The following is a 26,507-nucleotide window of genomic DNA, read 5'->3' on the forward strand; positions in this document are numbered from 1 at the left end:
AGTACAACAGAAAAGGAGGCTGCTCGACAAAGACAGATCAAAAGCTCTGAAGGAAGAAGTCGAGAAGCTAGAGGAGAATGGATTCATCAGGGTAGCGTTTTATCCATCATGGGTCTCTAATCCTGTACTAGTTCCCAAGCCAAATGGCAAGTGGAGAATGTGCGTGGATTTCACAGACCTTAATAAAGTCTGCCCTAAAGATTGTTTCCCACTCCCTAGGATCGACCAGCTGGTCGATGCCACTGCAGGACACGAGATCCTATCATTCATGGATGCATACTCCGGGTACAATCAGATCAGTTTGCATCCACTTGATGAGGATCACACTAGCTTTCGGACCAATACAGGACTTTACTGTTACAAGGTAATGCCCTTCGGTTTGAAAAACGCTGGTGCGACTTACCAGCGACTAGTCAATCACATGTTCAAAGAGCTGATCGGTACAAACATGGAAGTATATGTTGATGACATGCTGGTTAAGTCGAAAAAGGTAGAAGGATACATAGGGGACTTGCAAGAGTGCTTCAACGTCTTGAATAAATATTAGATGAAGCTGAATCCCCTCAAGTGTTCCTTCGAAGTTGGATCAGGGAAATTCTTGGGATTTATAGTAAACTCGCGAGGAATTGAGGCCAATCCCGAGAAGATCAAGGCCCTGATCGATATGAAATCGCCAGCAAGAATCAAAGACGTTCAAAGTTTAACTGGAAGGATTGCTTCTCTAAGTAGATTTATCTCCAAATCAATGGACAAATGTGTCCCATTTTTTAATCTACTTAGAGGCAACAAGAAGTTTGAATGGACGGAGGAGCGCGAGCGGGCTTTTCAAGCTTTAAAGATGCACATATCGCAGCCACCGATTCTATTGAAGCCCGTTGATAAAGAAACCCCATTCATCTACTTGGCGATCACAGAATATGCTGCTAGTGCTGTTCTAGTAAGAGAGGAGGAGAATGTGCAAAAGGTCGTGTATTATGTAAGCAAACGGCTAATAGGAGTAGAACTGCGATATCCTCCTATTGAAAAATTAGCCTACTGTCTAATCGTAGCCTCTAGGAAGCTGCGGCCATACTTCCAAGCTCAGCCAATCATAGTTTTGACCGACCAACCTCTACGACAAGTTCTGTAGAAGCCAGAAGCCACATGCCAATTATTGAAATGGGCGGTTGAACATGGGAAGTTTGATATCTCTTACTTACCACGAGCAGTGATAAAAGGACAAGCTCTGGCCAACTTCATCGCATAACTCACTGGGCTTCTAGACAACGAGTAGCCAGAAGGGACAGAAGAACCTGAACCTCAAAGCCAAACTCCTTCTTGGAAGTTGTTTATAGACAGTTCTTCTAATGAGCACCACGTTGGAGCCGGAGTGATTTTGATAACGCTTGAAGGGCATCGATTCCACTGTGCAATCAGATTCGACTTCACGGCATCCAACAATGAAGTAGAGTATGAAGCACTGCTCGTCAGATTACGATTAGCCAGAGACATGAACATAAAGTCACTAGAAATCTACAGTGACTCCTAGTTGGTGGTTAATCATATCATTGGAGAATACCAAGCTAGGGTCTTGAAGATGGTCGCTTACTTAGGTAAAGGAAAGGATCTATTGGCACAGTTTGATAAGTATACTCTCCAGCAAGTACCTCACGACCAGAATTCAAATAATGATGCTTTGGCCAAATTAGCGAGTGCCAAGGATGCTGACACCTTGAATATAGTGCCTGTTGAACGGCTATCCTCACCAAGCATCCAAGTAGAAGAAACCTCTCTAGTGATTCAGGCGGCAGATACATGGATGGCACCTTTCATAAAGTACCTGATGCATGGTGTATTGCCGACAGATAGTTTAACGACCCAAAATTAGCTAATAAGGCTTAAGGGCCTTGATTAGTGTGCCAGGAGGGCATGTTGGGATTTATGTGTGATTTTATGAGTTAAATGCAAGGTTATGATTTAAAGCATGTTATATGACTATTTTTTTATCTGAGATGCATGGCTATGTATATTAGTATGCATGTAGGCTCGGATCGTGTTAGAAGGGCATAATTGTAATTTTGGCCATGTTGGGCATAACTGTATTGATATGTGATGATTGTTGAGACCACAGTGGTATGTGGGTGTATCTGTGATTTGTGACTCGAGACGATCCCAGTGAGCAGGCTAGCGGAAAAGTCATGGCAGGAATTTATACCCGGCTCGGGGCGAGCCTGGGGGTATAAGCAGGAATTTAGAGAATAGATTGAGATTAATTTTGATGATGGGGGATACTTATTTGGTGATTTATCAGGTGTTGGAAAGCAACGGGAAAATATTAGAGACACTCGAGGATTAGCGGGAATTGGGTGAATGACTAAAATGGCCCTACTTGGACAAAAGGGTTTAGAATTAATGGGGAGGGCATTTTGGTCAATTGGATTTTGAGAGATAGAGTAAATGAGGCTTTATTTAGTGAGTGGGATTGTTAGAGAGTGTGGGAAATCTGAAGGAAAAGAAAGAAAAAGGAAGAAAAGAAAAGAGCGAAAAACAGAGGGTTTTTCTAAAGGATCGGTTTGTGCATTCTTGCACCATTTCTCTTCAAATTTCTTGGAGCAAAGCTTAGTGGAGAGCAATGATAGGCTGAGCATCAAGGATCTTGAGTTAGACTTGAAGATTTGGCAAGGATTAGCAAGAGCACATCAACTTTTGAGGTAAGTTCTTAGAGTTTTCAGTTTTAAGGGTTTGGCTGGTTTGAGCTATGTTTTGGGCTGAGATGATGGGAAGTTTAGGAAATTTCTGGGCAAGCTTTGAGGATGAACAAGCTAAGGAGGTCTAGGAATGAATCAAAGTCAAAATTGCATCAATGGTATGATTTCTAAGCCTTTAACTTTGTTGTTTGACTGAATTTCTGGGTTTAGGGTTCATTTATGGTGAATCTTGAGATTTGGGATGTTTGTGCTTGGTTTTTGAGATTTGGGGATGCTTGGGATGAATGGAGAGTGTTTATAAGCTTGATTTTGAGTTTGGTAAAGATTTGGACAAGTTTGGGGTTGAATTGGTGGAAGGAAATCGCAGGAGGCGATTTTGGGTAGTGCTGGTCTGCAACTAGTGCTACAGCGCTAGTCAGTGGGCGTTGTAGGGCTAGCCCCTGCTTCTGGGGGTGTGTTTCTGCTTGTAGCGCTACAGCGCCTTCTTTAGAGCGTTGTAGCGCTGCACTATTCACAGAATGGGATTTTTGGGCTTTTGTTGAGGGATTTGGACCTAGGGTTCGGGGCTCGATTCCACCACTTTGTTTTGGGGATCTAGGACTTCCCGGGGGGCTCGGGAGTGGTCCCAAGGCTAGGTATTCGGACTTGGGGTTCGGTGTTGACTTTGACCTATGTTTGTGCCTAGGTGTGCGCTAAGGCTCGAGTGGGATCGTGCTCAAGGAGTCAGGTGATCTAAGCTATCGAATTGAAAGGTAAGAAAACTATAACACCCGTAGGATAGGGCATGGGCCCATAGTGTGATTGCGGGGCACGGCCCTATATTGCACGATGAGATGATTGCAGGGCACGACCCTATATTGCATTACATGTTAGGGTATAGACTTAAATGAATTGATATTTGTTTGAATGTTGTTTGAGTTATACTATATGTGATTATAGTGGAATGATACGGCGCGGAGCCGAGAACGGCAATGGAGCCGAGAACGACGAAAGGCCGAGAACGGCAGTAGGGCCAGAAGTAACACTTAGCACATGGGATGCTTATAGTCAAGGTAGGACCCAGTGGATACATGTGATATCCCTACGGTGAGGACCGAGACCCCAGGCTTTGGTAAGGCTTCTGGGGTGGCATGGCCGTGTTTGCTTAGTCTAATGGTTGACCTGTTTATCTGTGGACTATCTGATATGATTAACTGTATAATTTGCATATGTTATGAACGGCATGAGTTTTCTTGCTGGGCTTCGGCTCACGGGTTCTCTGTGTTGCAGGTAAGGGCATAAATTGAGTCAACCAACCATGAGTACGAAGAGCGTGAAGCGACGCGTACATGTTTGGCCTGCCCGACTGCTTTGGTTGGGGGTTTATTCGAGAAATGGCTGTAATAATCTATGATTTTTATAACTAATCAACTGTAAACTTATTTCAAGATGTAAATAGTTTTCAAACCTTATTTTGGGATCCCAAATGTTTAATACTAGAAGTTTTTTTTATGAAACGATGCATTTTCAAAGATTACAGCCTTAACTTTTTATTAGTCACACTTTTGTTTTAAAAACCTCGGTTAGCGAGTTCATGGCACTGTTTTGTCTTAAAACTCACTTGGTAACGGCTCTAAGGAAGTAGGGCGTTACAACTTGGTATCAGAGCGAGCCAAGGTTTATTGGTTCTAGAGATCGACCGAACATGTACGCTCGCTGTCAGTGATAAGCTCGACTCAGGGTTGGTTGGTATGAATGATTGACATGTTGAACATATGATTGAATGCCATGTTTGCCTGCTTATTTATATGGAGCATGAGAAATGAGTTGACATATGCATGAGATATTGTTGGGGCTGGGCCCTTGACTATTGCATGTTAAGATTGAAGTGTGCTGAATAATATTATTATGCATATGGATGAATATTGGCATAATGGTTCGCATATTGAGTTTATGTGGTTGATTGTTTAAATTGAATCTGTATGTTATATCCGTTTATTTGCTTGTATGAAGCATGTTGAGACCTCGGTATACTTAGTGATGTTAAAATCTGGTAGCTAAATGTATATCATTGTGAATTTAGCCTATATGCTTGGTGTGTACATGATAACTGTGGTTGTTTGGATCTAGTTGTGCTTTGGTTCAGGGTATGAACCTCAGAGTTCAGGAGTTTGGTCAATTTTGACAGATGAACTCGAGTTGTTTGTTCCTAGAAGGGTTATGTGGACCTGATATTGTGTTAAAAGGGGGATTCTAGATATAAGTTGGAGTTGAGATCTCCAGTTATCCCTGAAGGCAGCAGCAGAGGGTCACTAGTGTGTGAGTAAGCTGTGGAGTTTGTTGGTTGAGATGGGATAGAAGAACAGCGGATTTCTCTGGGGAAATAACTGATTTCGATGTTTTAACAGTAATGTTACCAGTGTTGGTTTACTGTGAGGGTATGGACAGAAAAAGGGTATTATATGAAAGGCTTAAAGGGTGTTATCCTCTGGTTTTGAGGAGAGTTCGGGCTGACAAGGAATTTATCAATAGACGGGCAGAGTTAATTCCACCCTTGGTTAAGAGGATGAGAGATCCTAATTAAAGGGTTGTGTTAAATGTTGAGGCAGAGAGATGCCTGGAAATGGTACTCGGGCTGAGGTACTGGCTTAATGGGTTGAAAAGAACTCAGATGGTGATTGATAGAAGAGGTTATAAAGACATAATTTGAACTGTGGAGACTGGTGGACTTATAAGTTTGGTTTGGACTGATAGGGTAACAACAGTGTAAATCAATGGGTTTGGTGAATTGGGTAATTCATTTCGGGAATTTTTACTGACGGATGGATCCGGAAATGTTGGCGACCCATATAAAGACTGAACTCTGGGATAGTCTAAGGTATTTAGGCCGCTCTGATGTAAGGGCTTATCGTCTGTATGTGGATGGCGGAGAGGACCATGTTGTTCGAGGAACTGATGGTGGATGTTTAGAGCATGAGTGCTAGGGCCACAATGGCAGTGCTTCCTTTGATGGAATTAGTAAAGATAGATTCGTGATAATCAAGTTAAAAGGACCCCAGACAATGCTTGGGCACCTAATTTGAGATTGGAAGGAAGCCTGATTGGAAAAGATAGTTATCAAGATGGTGACAGGAACCAGGGAGGTTATTTGGTATGCACATGAGTGAGAGGATGCCACCTGAGAGGAGGTCGGGTGAGGGCATAACAACTACATGGAATGACTCGATATGTAGGATGGACTTCCCATGGTGAGGGAACAGAGAACTAGAATGCATTGATACATTCAAAGTTCGAGGCTAATTCCTCGAGGATGAGTGTTTAACTGACTGGTTTATGCTTTGGTCATGTAACGAACTGGAAGAAATCGGTGTTGAGAATGTTCCGAGAGGGAGATGGACATAGAGAGGTAGCCTCAAAGGTGCTATTCGAGAGGCTGACGATAGTAATACTTATTGAGAAGGAATTAGAAACTCTGGCAGATGGATTGGGATGCAAGTGATCAAGAAGTGCACGGTATTACAACCGAGTTTGTCTTAAGGAAGCCTTAGCATGAGTCGCAGTGAGGGAGTTAATCAGTTAAGAAATAACCATGGATTGTAGAGAATACCATCTGGACTATGCAAATGAGACTGAGTGGAAACTGGGCTGACCAGTGGAAAAAAAATTATGTAGGTATGAAAAGAAAAATTTGGGGGTACTTCAAGGTCGGACTACAGATAGGATTGGTATAAGGGATGTTGTAAAAGACGGTTTTGGCCGACAGAAAGTCTATTGAAGCAATCGAAGGAATTTGAGCCTGGTGTAGCCAGTGTGTTATACTGCGGGGATTGCTAGCATCGTCGGGTTGGAACGAAAAGTACAATGTTGGATACAAGATGGGACAATGTCTCCAAGAGTTGATCCATGACCTGGTTATTACCAGTTGGAAACCAAGGGTAGAGACATTTCGTGAATTGTCTAGTTTGCACCGGGTAGGGTGTGAGGAGTTGGTAACAAAGATTCTAGAATGGTTCAAGCTGCAGGAGCACAGGTAAGTTCTTTAGGCAGAGGATGCATGAACGGTATGGACAAGTCCCCTTCAAGCTCATGAGCAGTACATGTGGATTACTCCCAGACGGAAATGGTGAGCAAATGATTATGCGAAAGACGTTTGTACCCAGAAGGCGGAGTCTCAGGTAAGGTTCTACGGAGTGTTAGTTTGGGTGTTGTCAGGAGTACTCAGAATAGAGCTACAAGAAGAAAGGACAGGGATGAGGAGATTTGATCGGAAGCCACAAAGAAGCTAATGATGAATATCTGAAGAATAGAAAGCATAACGGGATTGGTAAGCGCATCACCTATTGCATAGTATCTCCGGAGAGAACTACATCAGAGGTGAGGAGAACAGTAAAAACTTGAGGTTAGACGGAATGAGTGGTGTCAAATCAGAAAATTCAGAAGACAAGGTAAGAATGGATTGGTATCTGGCGATGCTGGAATATGTGTGTGATATGGTTAAGTATAGAGTATTAGCATAAAGGACTTGATCTATGATGAGGATATGGAATTGTGGGAGTGCATCACAGATTGTGCACGCCCAGGCGCATTTGGCGCGAGGATGGATCGAACCTTGCGGGAGATGAAAGAATGGATCATGGTTGATATCCTTGGAACGTTAAGTTGACAGTTATGCATATCATAAGGTGCTTGAGTATTGGGTGTTAGTAAGAAAGATAACGTTGAGACCCAGATGCGGTGAAAAGTAATAGACGGGTGATCAGTGTTAGAAATCCTCGATTGAGCGAGGGGAGATATATTTTGAGGCGGAACTCCTAACTGAGAGGCGTGTGTCAGTCAAGGAATAACGCCATAGATTGTAATGGAGTGGACAAGGCAACGACTGAACTTGGCGTAACATTAGCAGGTATGATTAGCTAGTGAGTGTCACTAAGCTATGGAATCCGAAATGTCGGCTTTGGTTGAAGCAAGGAAGAACCCTGCTAAGGTGGTACAAGTTAGGATACCAGGGATGGATGAAGGATCCAATTAGATTTGGTCTATGAATGAGAATTCTGAATGGATATCGCTCCACCTCCTAGGGTACGTCGTACCGGGAGGGTCGAGCGGGTGACAGAATCTAGTGTTTTCCTTTGGACCCTGAGGGGTTAGGAGATGTGGTAGTGTATCATGGGAATAGACCACTTTAGACCTTGAGTAAAGTGTTTGGACATGAAAGGTTTTAACTCAGTTGAGGGAGTTAATGTTGTTGGGTCAAGTGAACTGGTTTCAGGGTAGAACGTCAATGATACTGAATTGAGACCCTATAATATTTAAATTTTTGTTGGAATGGATTTAGAGAACGAAAAGAACAGAGTGGGAACCTAGAACTATCAGTTGATTGCAAGTGGAATGGCAGTCTGAAAGTTTATCAGATATCTTAAAGAATTAAGCGCTGAGTAGGCGAATACTCGAGATATTAAGGGAAGCGTAATCCCTGATGAATTAGTCGTGGTGGCAGTTGCTGGCGTCTTGTTAAAGTAACACGACATAGGACATGGTAAGAGGCGAAGGATAGTGAATACTACGATTTGGCATTGGTTCAGAGAGAAAGCCAAAGAGGTTGTTGGAATTCTTAAGACAGGAGCGTCTGCCTATTTGAAAGAATAAAAGAACTTGTGAATTGTTAGATTTTGGGAAAATAAAGTTCCGGAAGGAAAGATTTGTAACTCTACGTAATATCAGACAAGGATTTGTACGGTGTTCAGAGAAAGAAGGGAGAGTTCTGACTCTTGATTCAACATAAAATCCTGAAGTTGTACCAAGGGTTAGGCCAGTGGGGCCTACAAGTTGATTCCACCTGGTAGGGGTGATGACTTATGAGTATCTCTGGAAATGGGATCTAGACAGCAAGGTAATCATTGTAATCTAGGCAGACCCTGAGGTTTCAGCAGGGTTGCGGTATAAACAAAAAGCTAACAAAGGTATGGCTATTAGACAAGATCTTGTGGGGCAAGATTGTTACGCCTGAAAAAGTGTTGTTGGGAACTAAAGTAAGGCGGTGGACCTTGGAAATCATGGTCAGAGTTGCGGGTTTTCTGACTGATGTGTTTGGATAAATTTTGAGGATGAAATTTTTATGAGGAGGGGATAGTTGTACGACCCAAAATTAGCTAATAAGGCTTAAGGGCCTTGATTAGTGTGCCAGGAGGGCATGTTGGGATTTATGTGTGATTTTATGAGTTAAATGCATGGTTATGATTTAAAGCATGTTATATGACTATTTGTTTATCTGAGATGCATGGCTATGTATATTAGTATGCATGAAGGCCCGGATCGTGTTAGAAGGGCATAATTGTAATTTTGGCCATGTTGGGCATAACTGTATTGATATGTGATGATTGTTGAGACCACAGTGGTATGTGGGTGTATCTGTGATTTGTGACTCGAGACGATCCCAGTGAACAGGCTAGCAGAAAAGTCATGGCGGGAATTTATACCCGGCTCGGGGCGAGCCTGGGGGTATAAGCAGGAATTTAGAGAATAGATTGAGATTAATTTTGATGATGGGGGATACTTATTTGGTGATTTATCAGGTGTTGGAAAGCAACGGGAAAATATTAGAGACACTCGAGGATTAGCGGGAATTGGGTGAATGACTAAAATGGCCCTACTTGGACAAAAGGGTTTAGAATTAATGGGGAGGGCATTTTGGTCAATTGGCTTTTGAGAGATAGAGTAAATGAGGCTTTATTTAGTGAGTGGGATTGTTAGAGAGTGTGGGAAATCTGAAGGAAAAGAAAGAAAAAGGAAGAAAAGAAAAGAGCGAAAAACAGAGGGTTTTTCTAAAGGATCGGTTTGTGCATTCTTGCACCATTTCTCTTCAAATTTCTTGGAGCAAAGCTTAGTGGAGAGCAATGATAGGCTGAGCATCAAGGATCTTGAGTTAGACTTGAAGATTTGGCAAGGATTAGCAAGAGCACATCAACTTTTGAGGTAAGTTCTTAGAGTTTTCAGTTTTAAGGGATTGGCTGGTTTGAGCTGTGTTTTGGGCTGAGATGATGGGAAGTTTAGGGAATTTCTGGGCAAGCTTTGAGGATGAACAAGCTAAGGAGGTCTAGGAATGAATCAAAGTCGAAATTGCATCAATGGTATGATTTCTAAGCCTTTAACTTTGTTGTTTGACTGAATTTTTGGGTTTAGGGTTCATCTATGGTGAATCTTGAGATTTGGGATGTTTGTGCTTGGGTTTTGAGATTTGGGGATGCTTGGGATGAACAGAGAGTGTTTATAAGCTTGATTTTGAGTTTGGTAAAGATTTGGACAAGTTTAGGGTTGAATTGGTGGAAGGAAATCGCAGGAGGCGATTTTGGGTAGTGCTGGTCTGCAACTAGCGCTAGTCAGTGGGCGCTGTAGCGCTAGCCCCTGCTTCTGGGGGTATGTTTCTGCTTGTAGCGCTGCACTATTCACAGAATGGGATTTTTGGGCTTTTGTTGAGGGATTTGTACCTAGGGTTCGGGGCTCGATTCCGCCACTTTGTTTTGGGGATCTAGGACTTCCCAGGGGGCTCAGGAGTGGTCCCGAGGCTAGGTATTCGAACTTGGGGTTCGGTGTTGACTTTGACCTATGTTTGTGCCTAGGTGTGCGCTAAGGCTCGAGTGGGATCGTGCTCAAGGAGTCTGGTGATCTAAGCTATCGAATTGAAAGGTAAGAAAACTATAACACCCGTAGGATAGGGCATGGGCCCATAGTGTGATTGCGGGGCACGGTCCTATATTGCACGATGAGATGATTGCAGGGCACGGCCGTATATTGCATTACATGTTAGGGTATAGACTTAAATGAATTGATATTTGTTTGAATGTTGTTTGAGTTATACTATATGTGATTATAGTGGAATGATACGGCGCGGAGCCGAGAACGGCAATGGAGCTGAGAACGACGAAAGGCCGAGAACGGCAGTGGGGCCGGAAGTAACACTTAACACATGGGATGCTTATAGTCAGGGTAGGACCCAGTGGATACATGTGATATCCCTACGGTGAGGACCGAGACCCCAGGCTTTGGTAAGGCTTCTGGGGCGGCATGGCCGTGTTTGCTTAGTCTAATGGTTGACCTGTTTATCTGTGGACTATCTGATATGATTAACTGTATAATTTGCATATGTTATGAACGGCATGAGTTTTCTTGCTGGGCTTCGGCTCACGGGTGCTCTGTGTTGCAGGTAAGGGCATAAATTGAGTCAACCGACCATGAGTACGGAGAGCGTGAAGCGACGCGTACATGTTTGGCCTGCCCGACTGCTTTAGTTAGGGGTTTATTCGAGAAATGGTTGTAATAATCTATGATTTTTATAATTAATCAACTGTAAACTTATTTCAAGATGTAAATAGTTTTCAAACCTTATTTTGGGATCCCAAATGTTTAATACTAGAAGTTTTTTTATGAAACGATGCATTTTCAAAGATTACAGCCTTAACTTTTTATTAGTGACACTTTTGTTTTAAAAACCTCGGTTAGCGAGTTCATGGCACTGTTTTGTCTTAAAACTCACTTGGTAACGACTCTAAGGAAGTAGGGCATTACAGATAGAAACAAAGCCAGGACTCTTCAACGACTAGCTGCTAGGTATAACCTGGTCGATGGAATCCTGTACCAAAGGGGATACTCAATGCCACTCCTCAGGTGTATTTCAAAAGAGAAGGCCAAAGAATTAATGAGAGAGGTCCATGAAGGCTTTTGTGGGGATCACACTGGGGGCAGAGTTTATCGAAGAAGATCCTAAGGCAAGGATACTTCTGGCCGACAATGAATGAAGATTTGATGGAATTTGTGCGGAGATGCGACAAGTGCCAGAGATTCAACAAGATTCCGCGAGCTGCCCTTAATGAGCTAAAACAGATGCAAAGTCCATGGCCATTCGCAGTATAGGGTATAGACCTAATTGGATCTTTGCCCACAGGGAAAGGCGGCATCAAGTACGTCGTGGTGGCCATTGATTACTTCACACAGTGTCCCGAAGCTGAGCCACTTGCAACCATAACGACCAAGAAAGTACTAGACTTTGTGGTAAAAAAACATAGTATGTCGCTATGGATTGCCAAGAAAAATTGTCTCAGACAACGACACATAGTTCGATAGTGATCTATTCACGAATTTTTGCGAGCGGCATGGAATTATCAAAAGTTGTTCTTCAGTTGCACACCCTCAAGCAAACGGACAAGTCGAGGCAGTCAACAAGACGCTAAAAGATACTCTGAAGAAAAGACTTGAAGAAGCAAAGGGGGCATGGCCAGAGCAATTGCCTGAAGTCCTCTGGTCGTATAGAACATCCCATCGAACAGCAACAGGCCATACTCCATTCTCCTTGGTTTATGGATATGAAGCTATGTTACCTGTTGAGTTAGATCCGCCATCACATCGGAGGATGACGTACGATCAAGGCTCTAATAGCCAGTTATTAATGTAATCTTTGGATTTGGTTAATGAACGGCGCGAGCAAGCCCAGCTCCGAGTAGCAGCCTACCAACAAAAGGTCGCCCGATATTTCAATTCTAAAGTACGTGAAAGGAAGTTTAATGTAGGAGATCTAGTACTTAGAAGAGTTGTAATGCCCCGATTTCTCCGATGTGGTTTAATGGCAGGATTAGAAGGCCGGGAGGGCCATACTTGTTAATTAAGCCATTAAATGATATTATGCATGTATATGTGAATTATATTATAATATGATGTTAAATGCATGCATGTGGGTCCACATGTTTAGTTACATGGGTGTGATGGTAATTTGGCTCGTTGAGGGTATAATTGTATATTTGTTTACATGTCAATGATATGTGTTGAGACCACATTATAATGTGGGTTTGTTCGAGCTATTCGGCATGAGACGATCCTGGATTACTAGTTAGCAGTTTGGTCATAACAGGTTTATGTTCGAGGCTCGAGTTGAGTCTTGGGGTGATTTTAATGATTAGTGTGTTACCGGGTATTAGAGGGTAACGGGATATGAATTATTGGTGCTTGGAGTTATGGAGAATAGCGGGAATTGGAGAGCGTTAATTATGATTAACGAGATAGGTTGGAAAGGACAAATATGCCCTTGGTAGCCTTTAGAAACCCTTAAATGACCTAGGGGTATAATGGTCTTTTTACCCCTAGGATAGATATAAACTAAGTTCAACAGTAAGTTGATGAGAAAAACAGAGCAAGTTCTTGAGCTTCCCGTACCTTCTCCTTCTTCCATTTTCTTTGTGATTTTTGGTGATCTTGTTGAGGATTCAAGCTTGGGAAGTAGACCTTGGGAGTTTGGGAGAGTGTTCCACCATTGAAGAGCATCACAACCTAAGTTTGAGGTAAGTTTCCAGCCATTAGTTTACTGGTATATTCTGTTTTGGTGTTAGTTTTCAGCTTGTGTTTTTGTGGTGGATTGTTGGAATTGATGGAAGTTTTGATTGGGGTTTATCTTGGGTTTTTCTAAGGGAGTGATATAGATCAAGTCTAGGGGTTGTATTGGAGGTTTGAGTGGTGTTTAAGCTTGGTTTGAAAGGTTGGTTCCAAGAGAAATCGCAAGGGAAGAAAAACAGGGGTTTTGGCTGAACTGGAGGTTGGGCCGCGGCATGGCCAGGGAGGGCTGCGGCCCTTGAAGGATGCTAAAGTTAGGCACCTTTGTTTGTGGAGTGGGCCGCAGCATGGCCAAGGAGGGTCGCGGCCCTTAGTGGCTTTTTGGCCAGAAATGGCTTTTTGGCTTGGGGATGCAAGTCTTAGGCCTCGGGGTCAATCCTACTACCCGGTTTAGTAGTGTTTGATGTCTCGGAGGCTAGGTTGGGGTTTGGGAACCCTTTATTATTCATTTTATTGATGGAATCTCGTAATTGGTTATGACCAGGTAATTGCTAAAGGACCAAAAGGTTGATCGTTCTCAAGGGTCGCTCTTATTATTAATTCTCGCTCGAACAGGAGGTAAGAAAACTGCACCCTGTGTATATAGGGCATGCGTGACTATTATCGAGGCATGTTGATTGATAAATGTGGACATGGATTGCCTAATAAATGCTAGCGAATGTTGAATATTTGTATATGTACTGATTAGTCAGGGACGTTGACCTAAGAGTCAGAAATGGCATAGCGTCATGAACGTCGAGCCAAATGAAGATTAGATCTAATCGATATCAGCGTTGAATGACTCATATGGAGTATTACCGCTGGACCGACCCTAAGGTCGATGAACTTATAAGCGCTTGTCTGGTCTAAGACCATTTATTCAGAGCCAGGGCATATGGCCCCGGTGACTGTTTGTCACATGGCTAGGGAACGCTGTTCCAGGGTTATGACTCTAAGGTCATGAGGAAGGTTATGTTGGTGACTATTCACCATACACCTATCTTGTTCAAACTTATGAAAGGCTCACTTATCTGTTAAGCCCTGGTGACCCTATCGTCACATGGCTGGAGGGTGCTGTCCCCGTATTAGTGACTTTTGCGATTGTCACCTATTTGTTTGGACTGATGGTCCTGAATGATTATTATGATCATTGTTGATATTATATCATGCTTTATTGTGTTTTCTTGCTGGGCCTTGGCTCATGGGTGCTATGTGGTGCAGGTAAAGGGAAAGAAAAGCTCACCCAGCCTTGAGTGGAGAGCTTAGGTGGTGATGTGTACATATGCGGCCGCTTGACCACCACGGCCAAGGCGTTCTCAGAGGAACTAGTGGGTTTACCCTATTTTTGCTGCTTAGGTCGGCGGGGTTGTAAATTTGAAACAGTAATGACCATTTTGTACTGAGAACAACTTGTAAATGTTTTGATTAGCTCTGCAGAGCAGTTTGTAATGAAAGATATCCATTCCTTTTTATTAGTTTTCTACCTTAACCTGTTAATTACACTTAGAGCACGTTTTTGACCGAAGGACTCAGGTAGCAGGTCAAATTTCCGGTCCACCGTTCACCGTAACTGTTCTGGGGTAACCAGGGCGTTACAAGAGTGTTCCTCAGCACCCGCGATCAGGCCGCTGGAATACTCGGACCTAACTAGGAAGGACCGTACCAAATCAAAGAAGTCCTCCATCCAGGCACTTACAAACTTGCTCGCTTAAATGGAGATCTCATTCCTTGCTATTGGAATGGAGAACACCTGCGCAAGTACTATCAATAAACAATTCTTCTTAAAGAATTGGCTTGTATTAATTTTACTTCTTACAAGTTTATGAAAAAGGGTTGGTCATTTTTTGTGACTGATCGCTTATAAGTATAAGATCATTTTATTGATCACTCGTACAGACTCGATTATCCATTTATTACGAGAAATAAAAGGGACTGTGCACAGCCAGTCAATCTTGCCAAACTATTGTATTTATTACAAGTATTTGCTCATTACTGTGTTGTTTTGCTATATTATCGTTTTAAAATTTCTACGAGCAGAAATGTTCGAACAGGTTTTAATCAAGGCAAGTGACCGAGGACCTAAAGCTCCTCAATCACTTGGGGGACATATAAGGTATCTAGTAAGCAAAGCATATCAAAAGGTATGTAAACATGCGAGCAAAATAAGTGAAAGCATGCTAAGGTACTTAGAGTATTTTTCAAAATTTTGTTATTTTGTGAAATCAAACCAAAGTACTATGCTAAGTTCGGTCATGCGAATAGATGTTATAATAAAATGCAAGTATTATAATATAAAAAATGAATCCCTTTACACCGCAAGCAGTTACTGCTCGGATGTAATTGTCTATTAAAAGAAATGCTACCCGTGCAACAATAAAAATATAAACAGTCTTGACTACAAGATAAAGTTAAAAGAAAAACAAAAATACTACGAGGCAGGAGGGTCTTGAGGATTGTCCTGGTCGACGGTGGTTCCAACTTCATTCTCCATGTCTTCAATGCCCGTGGCTAGGGAGATTTCTGGGGAGGCAGGAACGTTGGCTCTCTCTTCTTCCTCCAGGTGAGTAGTGCATCAAGCTATTTCAGTTTGCCTCAGGCGCCCAAAAAGATAATTAAAGTTGGCCCTGCGACTGTGCTTCTAGAACTCATAAAAGCAATGGTGGGTTGCTCCCTTATACCTTTCCAAGTTGCTGGCATTAGTCTCCTCGAGCTCCTTGACACGCCCCGCCAGCTCCTCAGTCTCCAATCTGCTTGTGATCAGCTCAGCCTCAAGCTGTTTGGCCTCTTGATAGTTAAGTTTATCACACTCCCTAAACTTCTCTTTGTCTTCATTGGCTTTGGTTAGGGTAGTCTGAAACTGTTGAAGCTCTTCGGCCAGCTTGGAGTTTGGCTTGAGCAATTCAGTGTTTTTCCCCTCAAGCACCTTGACCTCCTCAGTATTCTTAGAGTCGGATTCTTTGGTCTAGGTGACCAAAGCCCCCGTGCAGCGCCAGCCGGAAGTTATAGCCAGCATTCACTACGATCAGATAAAGAGATAAGATGATGGTGGAAAATGACAAAGTAAAATAAATAAAACTCAACAATAGAAAGCAACTTACACTAGCTATCTCGTTCAGTCATCGATTTATTATATGATCGACCTCCATGGAGTCTGTGCTGATGATGGCCTCTCGGATGCGTTTGTGCTTTGAGAGTTTGTATATTCTCTCTTTGGCCGAAGTGACCACGGTGCTTGTCAGGACATCTCCAGGGTGACCGTGAGGTGTCTGGTCGACAGGTGCCGGGGGGGTAGGATTCTGGGCGGCTGGTGCAGAGGGAGACGACTGGTCAAGAGGGGACGGAGGGGGCATTGTTTCTCTTGTGGGAGCGATAGCTAGAGGATCCTCAGTTTGGGCCTTTTTGGTTGAAGGAGCCTTGCTGCTCTCTCCACAGTGTCGCTTGCTCTCCTTCTTCTTGCTCGAAGGAGCAGTAGGTGCGGTGTAGCAGTCAAACATATCTCTAGACGTCATATCTGCAAGTAATGAAGCATTGCGAGCAGTTAGACGATATGTATAGATGGAGTTAAAAATGTGAACAAGGAAATTATAAGTAGAGTACCCGAGCTATAACTATTGGTTGCTACATTACTTACTGAACTATTGCTACACTCACACACTGCCTGGAAGAAATCTGAATTTAAATTGGGAGTGTACTTAAAGTTGTCGTCCCCGTCAAATAAATGACAGGGAATGGGAAAACTGTCTAAAAGTGAGAAGACAATACCGTTCTCGTTTGAAAACTCTTCGATGGGTGCAAGGGGTTCGGAAACTTTCTTTTTTCCCTTTTCGAAAGGGGCAGGGGGGCGGTTGCTCGCGGGGTGCTGGAGGGCTCCCTGATTGTCACCCCAGTTGTCCTCCTCCTTGGAGGTTGTGACACATCTAGGTACTGCTCGGGAACTTCTTCACCAGTGACACTCCCTGTTGTTGACTCCATCACATCCTGATGAGGTGCCAGAAGACCGACCAGCCTTAGGTTGGCTTCCGTGACCAGCTGTGTGACGCTTTTCTCTACGTCAGCCATGCTGGCCAGAGATGCTACTCGAATCTCCATTTCTGGAGTAGGATCTGGTCGTTGCCATGGACCTGAAGAGTGCTAATTTTCTAAGGAGGATGTAGATAAAATAAAAAGAAATAAGTGACCAGAGAATAAAGAAGTTACCTCCTTGGGTGAAGGCTAGGTTGTTGGCAACCAGATCAGTAGTTAAAAAGTACTCCTGAAAGTACTTTCCTACATTGTTCTTGTAGGTAGTCTCACTCAGGAAGACCCGAGTCGATTCCGGGTGACAGAGATGAAAAAACCACATGTTGTCTTGGTTGGGGTTGGATTTAAGATCGAACAGGTAATTGATCTCATGAGGCGTAGGGACATGCCACTTTTTATTGCTATAAAGGATATAGAGTGCAGAAAGCATTCTATACCCGTTTGGAGTTATTTGGAAAGGAGAGACCCCGAAATAATTGGCCACTCCTTGGAATAAAGGATGAAAAGGCAAGATTGCTCCTGCCTCAATATGGTACCTCGACCAGGCGTTGAAGGCACCGCCTGGCAGGTTTGCCTGCTGGTCGTTGGAAGGTTTGAATAAAGTTACCCCAGAAAGACCGTACTTCCTGAGGTAATTAGTTAGCATCCTAGCAGTGATTTGGCTAGGAGGAGCAACGTACCATTTGACGTCTGGTCGAAGGACGTCCCGGGGTTGGGCCTGTGTTTGGATTTTGGGATGAGTGTTTTCGGCTCGACCACTGGTCAAAGGAATTTCAGCCCGAGGAGCAAGCTGATTTACAGAAGGTTTGGTTGGTTTCTTGTTCTGGATGGTGGATTTTACTCTACCCATGTCTGACGGACTGGTTAAAGGTCTGTTGGATGGGGTACGGGAAAAAATAATCTCCGGAATGAGTAACGATGGCTGTTCTTTGTACACAAGCAGTTGGGTGAGAAGATCGTCATCGATTGGCCTCTCACCTCCCCACGGATCTTGCATGAGAATCTGCGAACAGAGAAGGGGAGATGAGAATCTACGACCCAAAAAACCAAGTGGTGTAAAAAGTTTGAGTAACGTTGCTCGTGTATAAAATTTAAGTTTTTATACGATCAGCAGTATTCTGACAAAAACACTAAATCCTATGCGGACAGTTTGGAAAATGGATCAAAAAGCAGAAGTAAAAAGTTTTTTCAAGAGAAACTTTTTCGACTCTGAAGGAGCGGGAAAAACCCAGTTTTTCTACAGGCTTAAAAATTGAATTTTTACTTCGATTTTACGCCCTAAATTAATTATCCTGACTACCAAACTGATTCCTAACCCCATCAAAGCATCTTTTTCCTACCATATTAAGCACAAACCAGTATACCCATTTACCTCGAAGCAATTTTTTCAAGAACTCAAAATCTAAAATAAAGGGAAGACAGACATTGCACGGCATCTCAAAGAGTGAAAGGTATAGGAAACTTACTTGAATGAAAGATTGAAGTGAAGGCCCGAGCGTTGATTCAAACGGCTGGACAGACACACCTTGGATCAAGCAAGTTTTTCTGAGTCTGCTTTGCTTTGTTCTTCGGAGTTCTTTAGAGTTCTTGAGGAAAAGAAGATTGGTAAAAAGTGAAAATTAAAAATAATGGGTTATTTATATTGATCGTGGCACTGTAAAAGAGGTAATGATGGGAGTGAATTTTCAAGGCATGGGGAAGCACAATAGACGTCAGACAGCTTTTGGGAAACCAAAAAAACATGATTGGTTGCTTTTTTTGAGAAGACATGGACAGCTCTGTCAGATTTGATGGGGCATGCGAAGGGTCGATCTCTTAAGTTTACTTTATGCTGGTCGCAGTAAAATAAACTTGAGGGGCAAATGTTTACCCAAAAATGGCTCCTGATGATGTGGCAAGAATTTTTTACGCGTGGCTGGCATGTGGTAGTTCTGAGCGAAGGGATTCTATTCGGTCATCGACCAGATAAATATTGCTTCATCAAGTCTCTCATTTAGGTGCGTCCAGTCTGGTCGCATACTTCTATTTACTTCCTCTTAGATACACAATCTTGTAATAATTACATTCATTATATTTCTTTTTATTACCTTGATATGCTAATCTTAATGGGAATAAAGACTCATCGACCCATGTAACCTCCTTGAGCCTATAAATAAGAATGAGAGGGCTCAAGGAAAGGGGGCTTTTTTGAACTTTTGACCTTTGTATTTATAGAGAAAAGCATAGTGTGATTATCCACCTAAATTGTAATTCTCCCAAGGCTTGTGAAACTCAAGAACCCTAGTTCTTTGATCACGACATTGGGATTCAATATTAATAAGAACACTAAGTGGACGTAGGTCATTACCACCTAGTTGGGGCCGAACCACTATAAACTGCTTGTGTCACTTTCTTTCCATTTGATTCTCTTCTTGATTTCCTTTTTGTTCTTTGTCGTTTATTTGACTCTGTGTCGTTGACCAAATCAAGGGTCAACAAAAGGTTATTGAGCTCAAATTCATAATTTAGTTATGAATTAACCTTCACTAGTAAAGTCAATGGTACTTAAGGAAACAAGAGATAATTAAAAGGGTAAAATGGTAATTTTATTCCCGATTAATTATGAACTATTATTAGAGGGTCAATTTGTATGCAATGATTATATCAATGGACGCTTTATAATTATAAAGTACTCAGTAAATGAAATGTCTATAATTACAAGAGTGCAGTCTCATATTTATAGTGGAATAATCATGAGATTATTTAATTAAAGAGTTTAATTAATAATCTCAAATTTATTGGAGCTTAGAATTATAGGTCCATAGGTCCCCACAGTGGCTCTATCAACACTATTCAAGGTAAGAGTTGATATGAAGGGAAAAATAGTTGAAAGACATATTTAAGAATAAATTTGTTCTTTGGTCCAAATATGCAATTATATAATAATAGTGATTAATTAATTAATTACAAATTAGTTGTAATTAATAAAATTAATTAATATTGAATTATTGTATAATTTTTTAAATTTAATTAAATAATTATAATTTTCAAAATTATAATAAATTTGTTGACGGTGAAATCTCGTCAACGAAATTAGATCGGAAAATTCAAAGGTAAGTCAGGTGATGTTTATATAAGAACTGAGAATAAACTTTAAGGAAAACTAAACACAGATAAACAATGGAGCAAGCCTTGGTATATTTCTCAATAGCCTCTGCATATAATGAATTTTCCAACCCCCTTCCATGTGGAATTGGGATTTATTATATAGTGGGCTCTAATGGCCCTAGATACATTGTGGTCCAGGGGACCAGGTAGTACATAGGTACACTGTCTGGAGAGTGGTTTCAGAGGTTGTGGTCTTGCAACCAGTACAGGGACAGGTGCCAGGAGGATGTCTCCACTATTTGTCCGTACCAATGTCAGAGGAGTGGTGCAGGTGGTAGTGGTGTCGACTCTAACATCTGATTGGGAGTATGCAGGCCATGTCCTTTCTCCTAGTGCCCCCACTACCTGACTAGCATGAGTGCCACGGTCAGACGTACGGGGCTTTACAAGCCGTACCCCGTACGAGATTGTACCATCATGACCCTTCGGAATCATACTTTGGCTTTCACTTCTAGACGGTGGGGTTTCCATAGGCATCTCCATGGGAGATGCCTTCTCGAGATGAATGGCGCGAGATGTTATCATGCGAGGCCCTCGCGGCTTAATCATGGCAGAGCTATACGAGGCCACCCCTCGTGGAGATGTCATGAGGTGCTCCCACACGAGGCCGTCAGGGCTAGGAGAGGCCCCCGCGAGGCCGCCCCTCGAGGCTAGGAGATGCTCCATTCGGCGAATATGGCCCACTTCGCACCGAGGCCTCGCGAGGCACACCCTTGCGCGCCATATGCAGGCGTCTCGCGAGGCACGCCCTTGCGCCCCCATATGTAGGCGTCTCGTGCCAGCGCCTCCATATGTAGGCGCCTCGTGCCAGCGCCTCCATATGTAGGCGTCTCGTGTCAGCGCCTCCATATGTAGGCGTCTCGTGCCAGCGCCTCCATATGTAGGCGCCTCGTGCCGGCACCTCCATATGTAGGCGTCTCATGCCAGTGCCTCCATATGTAGGCGTCTCGTGCCAGCGCCTCCATATGTAGGCGCCTCGTGCCAACGCCTCCATATGTAGGCGCCTCGTGCCAGCGCCTCCATATGTAGAAGCACACCCTCGCGCGCCATATGTAGGCATCTTGCGAGGCACACCCTTGCGCCCCCATATGTAGGTGTCTCGTGCCAGCGCCTCCATATGTAGGCGTCTCGTGCCAGCGCCTCCATATGTAGGCGCCTCGTGCCAGCGCCTCCATATGTAGGCGTCTCATGCCAGCGCCTCCATATGTAGGCGTCTCGTGCCAGCGCCTCCATATGTAGGCGTCTCGTGCCAGCGCCTCGCGAAGCACACCCTCGCGCACCATATGTAGGTGTCTCGTGCCAGCACCTCGCACACCTGCCTTACCAATTTACCTAGGCATAAGGACCTCGTCTAGCGAGGCACATCTTGCCTGTCTTTCATGATATTGCTCAAGCATAGGGCCATATGCTATTTTCCAAAGCATCCCTAGGCAAAGGGATGTCTCGCCATAGGACCATAAGCCTCGCTATGCGAGACACCTTGCCTTGTCCTCAAGGGTCCATATGAGATCCCACTTCTTGACGGGATGAAGACCTACAAAAGGCACCTTTCCTCGCCATATCTTTCGTGATGGCCCATAGGAGAGCATCAACACCTTTAGTCATTCATGGGCCTAAGCATGTATTTTGGGTCTTTTACGGGCATGGAATATTGAGCGTCCACAAAATTAAATATATATTTTTAAAAATATTGGATTTAATTAATTGGTAGAATTAATTAAATATCTTTATTTGAGTGGGAGATAATAATTTGATAAGTTTAAATTGGATTTGAATTTAGAAGATTAATATTTATTCAAATAATTAATTATATTTGATAATTAGTTAAAAAGATATTTAATTCAAATTTGAATTAGTTATCTGGTTGTTAGATTTTTACCTGACAAAGTAGTTTGAATAAATAATTAAATAAAAATAAAAAAATCAAATATCCCTAAAAGTAGGGTGGTACACATGCACACACAGTGGTGTGTACTGCTATTTTTTCAGGGATAAGATTTTCATTTTTATTTATTTAATTAATTAATTAATGGATAATTCAAAAAAATTAATTTTTGGATATTTTCATTAATAAAATAAATACTTAATTAAAAAGTAAATTGTAAGTTGGTTACAAATTTATTTTTTAAATTTGAATATTTTCTTTTAAGTATGACTAATCAGAAAATATACAAACAACTAAGTCTATTCGCTCTGTGAAAAATAGAACGATACTTTTCTCTCCTTGAAAAATAAAGAACCAATTCTCAGGCCTATTCTCTTGATCTCATGTGTTGAGTAAATCAAGTAGAATCACAAATAAACTATCCTTCATTCTCTAAGTGCCCACACACTTCTTGAGGTGTAGAGAACGCTGTGGAAGATCTTGATGTGAGTACCCGGGAGCAGCTTGGATAGGAAGATTGTTCTTATTATGAAAAGATAGCAATGACACTTGATAGGCTTCAAGATGTATGATTTCTATTCTTAACTTTCTTATGATTAATGTATGTATATTAATGGATCCGCATATTTAAAGGTAGTTTATTTATGTTACAATTTTTTTTTGTACACTGGGCCGACCCCACCACCTTTCCGCTGTGTATTAGGAAACTCGTTCCTAAAAATTGGTTCCAGAGCGGTCATTAATCTCTGCATACATTAATTATTGTCTGGTCATAATATGCATTCTTATGTTATTGTAAGATATGTTATTGTCTGGTCATAACCCCACAGAAAGAACAAAAAAGGCTACAGTGCTGGTTTTCTCTCTCCCACGGCGAAGAAGAAGAAACCCCTACGTAAGCCAGTTTCTCCAGTAGGAGAGCAAGATCAACAGCTAAGTGTGGAGGAGAAATTGCCAATTTGTGGTTTGGACAACAATCGAGTGGATGAGGGCAACGATTTTGCTGCATCTGGGGTAGAAGTAGAGGCAACTGAAGAGGACTTGAATCGTCACTTTGATGAGATCTTTGGGTCGGGTGACATCGATACCCAGGGATTTCAATCTGAAGAGATTGGTTAGGTTGGTTCGACATCTAAGCAGAACTCGTGGGCAGACAAGGTGGATGAGGGTGACTATCAAGCTTCCGCTCAGAAACAATGGCAAAAATTTAAGACAGGTAATCTTTCTTTTTCGGATCAGAAACTTGAATTCACAGAACCGATGTTTAGAGAAGGACAGAAGTTTGCTAAAGTTGATGCTGAGGAGGTTAAAATGCAGTCTGCAAATTAGAGCTCGGCAGTTATATGCATGGTGCTAGGTGACAACCCACCTATGGCTGTATTTGAAGGATTTATAAAGAGGGTTTGGGGTCACCTTGGGATAGCTCAGATAACAAGGATGACGATGGGTCTAACTATGGTAAAGTTCAATGATGATGCAACAAGGGATCATGTCCTAGAAAATGGCTTTATCCACTTTGATAGGAAGCCGGTTATAGTTCGACCTAGGACTGCGGATTTGAGTGCGGTTCGTCTAGTGCGTTCTGTTCCTCTATGGATTCTCCTTCAAGATTTGGGGCTCCAATATTGGGGTAGTAAATGTCTCAGTGCTTTAGTGAGAACTATAGGTAAGCCCATAATGGTGGACAAGTTTACTAGGGAGCGTTCACGTATTCAGTTTGCTCGAGTTTTGGTTGAAATGGAAATCACTGATAATCCTCCAAAAAGCATACAATTCATTAACGAACATGGCCAAATCATGGAGCAGGGGGTTGAGTATGAATGGTTACAGATAAAGTGTAAGACATGTGCTGGCTTTGGGCACTCAATGGCCGAATGTAGGAAAGATAAGAAAGTTCAGTGGGCTAGGAAGGAAATAGAACATCCTTCGGAGGAGGAGCAGGGACCTGGTGAACATCAGGCTGGAAAGATAGAAGAAAGTGAGATTCAGGCTAGTTCAGAAGTTAACAAAGATCGGGCAGATCCCATTGAGCCTGTTTTACCAAAAGAAGAGGCTGTGGCTAAGGTTAAGTCTAACCAACCTTGGCGTACCCCAAAACGTATGGCTGCTCAAGTTAAGGAGGGACAAAGATCAGTCACTCTTGCTAATAATGCAGGTCATAAGAACAAGAATTCTAACAAGTTTATGGTGCTTCAAGAGTCAATGGTGAATGGTAAGGAAGGTAGTTCCATTCCTAACACCTCCAATGGATAGCTGCAATATATTCAGTTGGAATGTTAGAGGGCTAAATAATTCCAATAAACATAGCCCAGTTAGTGATCTTTGTAGTAGATATAAAGTGGGAATTTGTGGTCTTTTAGAGACTAAACTGAAGGGTAGTAAAATAAATAAGTTCATGGATAGTCAGTTTCCGCACTGGGATTTTCACACCAGTTCCATCATCGAAGGTCGTCTATTAATCATTTGGAGAAGGTTAAATGTTAAAATCACCATCTTAGAGGAGTCCACTCAAGCTGTTCACTGTTTGGTGAGGGTGATGGGAGTGCAGCAGGATTTTGGGGTCACCTTTGTTTATGGTTTTAATTCGATTGAGGGTAGGCGAAGTCTTTGGGATGGGCTACAACGGCCTAGTCATTTGGTTAAATCTTGGTTATATTTAGGGGACTTTAATTCCCCTTTTTCGGGCAAGGACAGAATAGGAGGCAAGCCAATTTCTAACACAGAACTAGCTGATTCTATTAAATGGCTGGCAGGTGCACATGTTGAGCAATTACATAATATTGGTTCATATTTTACTTGGACCAACAACCAAGATGGTGCAGCTAGGATCTACTCAAAAATAGACCATGCTCTGAGTAATGAGAAATGGTTTGATTTATTTTCTCAGTCTACAGCTATATTTAGGTGGGAAGGCATCTCAGATCACTGCTCTTGTCTAGTTAGAGTTCAGAACTCAAAGAAGTTGGGATCCAAGATTTTTAGATTTTACAATTATTGGGCAGAACACCATGATTTTTCTGAACCCCGATTAAAGCTTCTGGTATAAATGCGGTTTATCTCAAGCTTTTGAGACTAAAACATTGCTTAAGGACCTTTAATTTGGACAGATTTGGTGATCTTAAGGCTCATTATAATAAGGCTAAAGACTCCTATCAAGATGCTCAGCTGCAAGCCCAAGCTCATCCCCACGATTTATGTTATCAAGAGGTTGAGAGAATTGCAGCAGGTAACTTTTCAGCTCAGCAAAGATTGTACCAGAGTTTCTTAATCCAGAGGAGTAAAATCACTTGGTTAAGACAGGGAGATTTGAACACCTCTTTCTTTCATGCTTTTTTAAAGAAACGTAAAGCTGAGAATGGGATAGTCTCTTACATAACAACAGATTAGTTGATAGTTATTCTGAAGTTGTCTCTCATTTTTTGGGTCATTTCAGAGCTTGTTTAGGCAGTCCTAGCTTGGCTACAGGCAGGGTTAACATTCAGCATATAGAAATGGGGTTGAAACTTTCAGTTGAGCAGCAAGTGATGCTTTTGAGACCTTTCTCTAAAAAGGAAATTCGGGAGGCCTTATTCAGTATTCTAGTTACCAAATCCCCAGGTCCTGATGGGTATGGCTCAGGATTCTTCAAAGCTGTCTGGAGTGATATAGGTGATGAGGTTTGTGTTGCTATTTCTCACTGTTTTGAATCTGGTAGGTTCCCCTCAAAACTTCATGACACTACCTTATCGTTGATTCCTAAGGTTGCTAATCCCTCTCGAGCTGTAGACTATAGGCCTATAGCCTGCTGCTCCACGTTGTACAAGTGCATGGCTAAGTTGATATGTAAAAGACTGGCTGCTGTTCTTCCTGATATTGTTCAGACCAATTAGGGAGTTTTCATTAAAGGTCGCACTATAGCCCATAATATCATGATTTGTCAAGATCTTATTAAAAACTATGGGAGAATTTCTACTTCTTCAAGATGTGCCATTAAAATAGATCTAAGCAAGGCATATGATACTGTAGATTGGATTTTTCTTGAGGAGTTATTAAAAGCTTTAAGATTTCCCATGAAGTTCATAGGTTGGATTATGTCTTGTGTTAAGAATACTTCCTATTTTCTTGTGATGAATGGAAGAATTCAAGGCAACTTTAAAGGAGAGAAAGGGCTGAGACAGGGTGATCCTATGTCACCTCTATTGTTTGTTCTCATCATGGAGTATTTGTCTAGAAGTTTACAGCTTGCAGCCCTGAATTCCCCTTTTCAATTCCATCCGATGTGCAAAAGTCTTAAGCTGATTAACCTGTGTTTTGCAAATGACTTGCTTATCTTTTGTAACGGTACTCTCCCAGCTGTTAGGAGTGTTAAGGTGGTTCTTGATGAGTTTGCTACTGCCTCTGGTCTGTACATCAATTCTGGTAAATCTCAAATTTCTTTCGGTGGAGTCTCTAACTCT

The 26,507-nt window shown here is 42.3% G+C and overlaps 2 protein-coding genes across 2 annotated transcripts; both read left to right on the forward strand.

Annotated features, from left to right (window-relative positions):
* The first annotated feature begins 23,514 nt into the window (after nt 1-23,514).
* Nucleotides 23,515-24,324, forward strand: LOC133806206 (uncharacterized). Its single transcript, XM_062244333.1, has one exon. It carries the CDS (start codon nt 23,515-23,517, stop codon nt 24,322-24,324), a length of 810 nt encoding a protein of 269 aa, XP_062100317.1.
* A 142-nt stretch (nt 24,325-24,466) lies between these two features.
* Nucleotides 24,467-25,940, forward strand: LOC133806207 (uncharacterized). Its single transcript, XM_062244334.1, has 3 exons — nt 24,467-25,111; nt 25,195-25,322; nt 25,505-25,940. Exons 1-3 carry the CDS (start codon nt 24,467-24,469, stop codon nt 25,938-25,940), a joined length of 1,209 nt encoding a protein of 402 aa, XP_062100318.1.
* Nucleotides 25,941-26,507: the final 567 nt, after the last annotated feature.

The sequence above is a fragment of the Humulus lupulus genome, chromosome X, assembly GCF_963169125.1.
Source record: "Humulus lupulus chromosome X, drHumLupu1.1, whole genome shotgun sequence".
Lineage (NCBI taxonomy): Eukaryota > Viridiplantae > Streptophyta > Magnoliopsida > Rosales > Cannabaceae > Humulus > Humulus lupulus.

What these genes read in the sequence shown, in the direction of transcription:
- LOC133806206 (XM_062244333.1), top strand. Translation starts at nt 23,515, where the DNA reads ATGGGTCTAACTATGGTAAAGTTCAATGATGATGCAACAAGGGATCAT.
- LOC133806207 (XM_062244334.1), top strand. Translation starts at nt 24,467, where the DNA reads ATGGATAGTCAGTTTCCGCACTGGGATTTTCACACCAGTTCCATCATC. An exon ending in AACCCCGATTAAAGCTTCTG is followed by an intron (nt 25,112 to 25,194) that starts GTATAAATGCGG and finishes GGTGATCTTAAG; the next exon opens with GCTCATTATAATAAGGCTAA. An exon ending in TTTTCAGCTCAGCAAAGATT is followed by an intron (nt 25,323 to 25,504) that starts GTACCAGAGTTT and finishes GGGTCATTTCAG; the next exon opens with AGCTTGTTTAGGCAGTCCTA.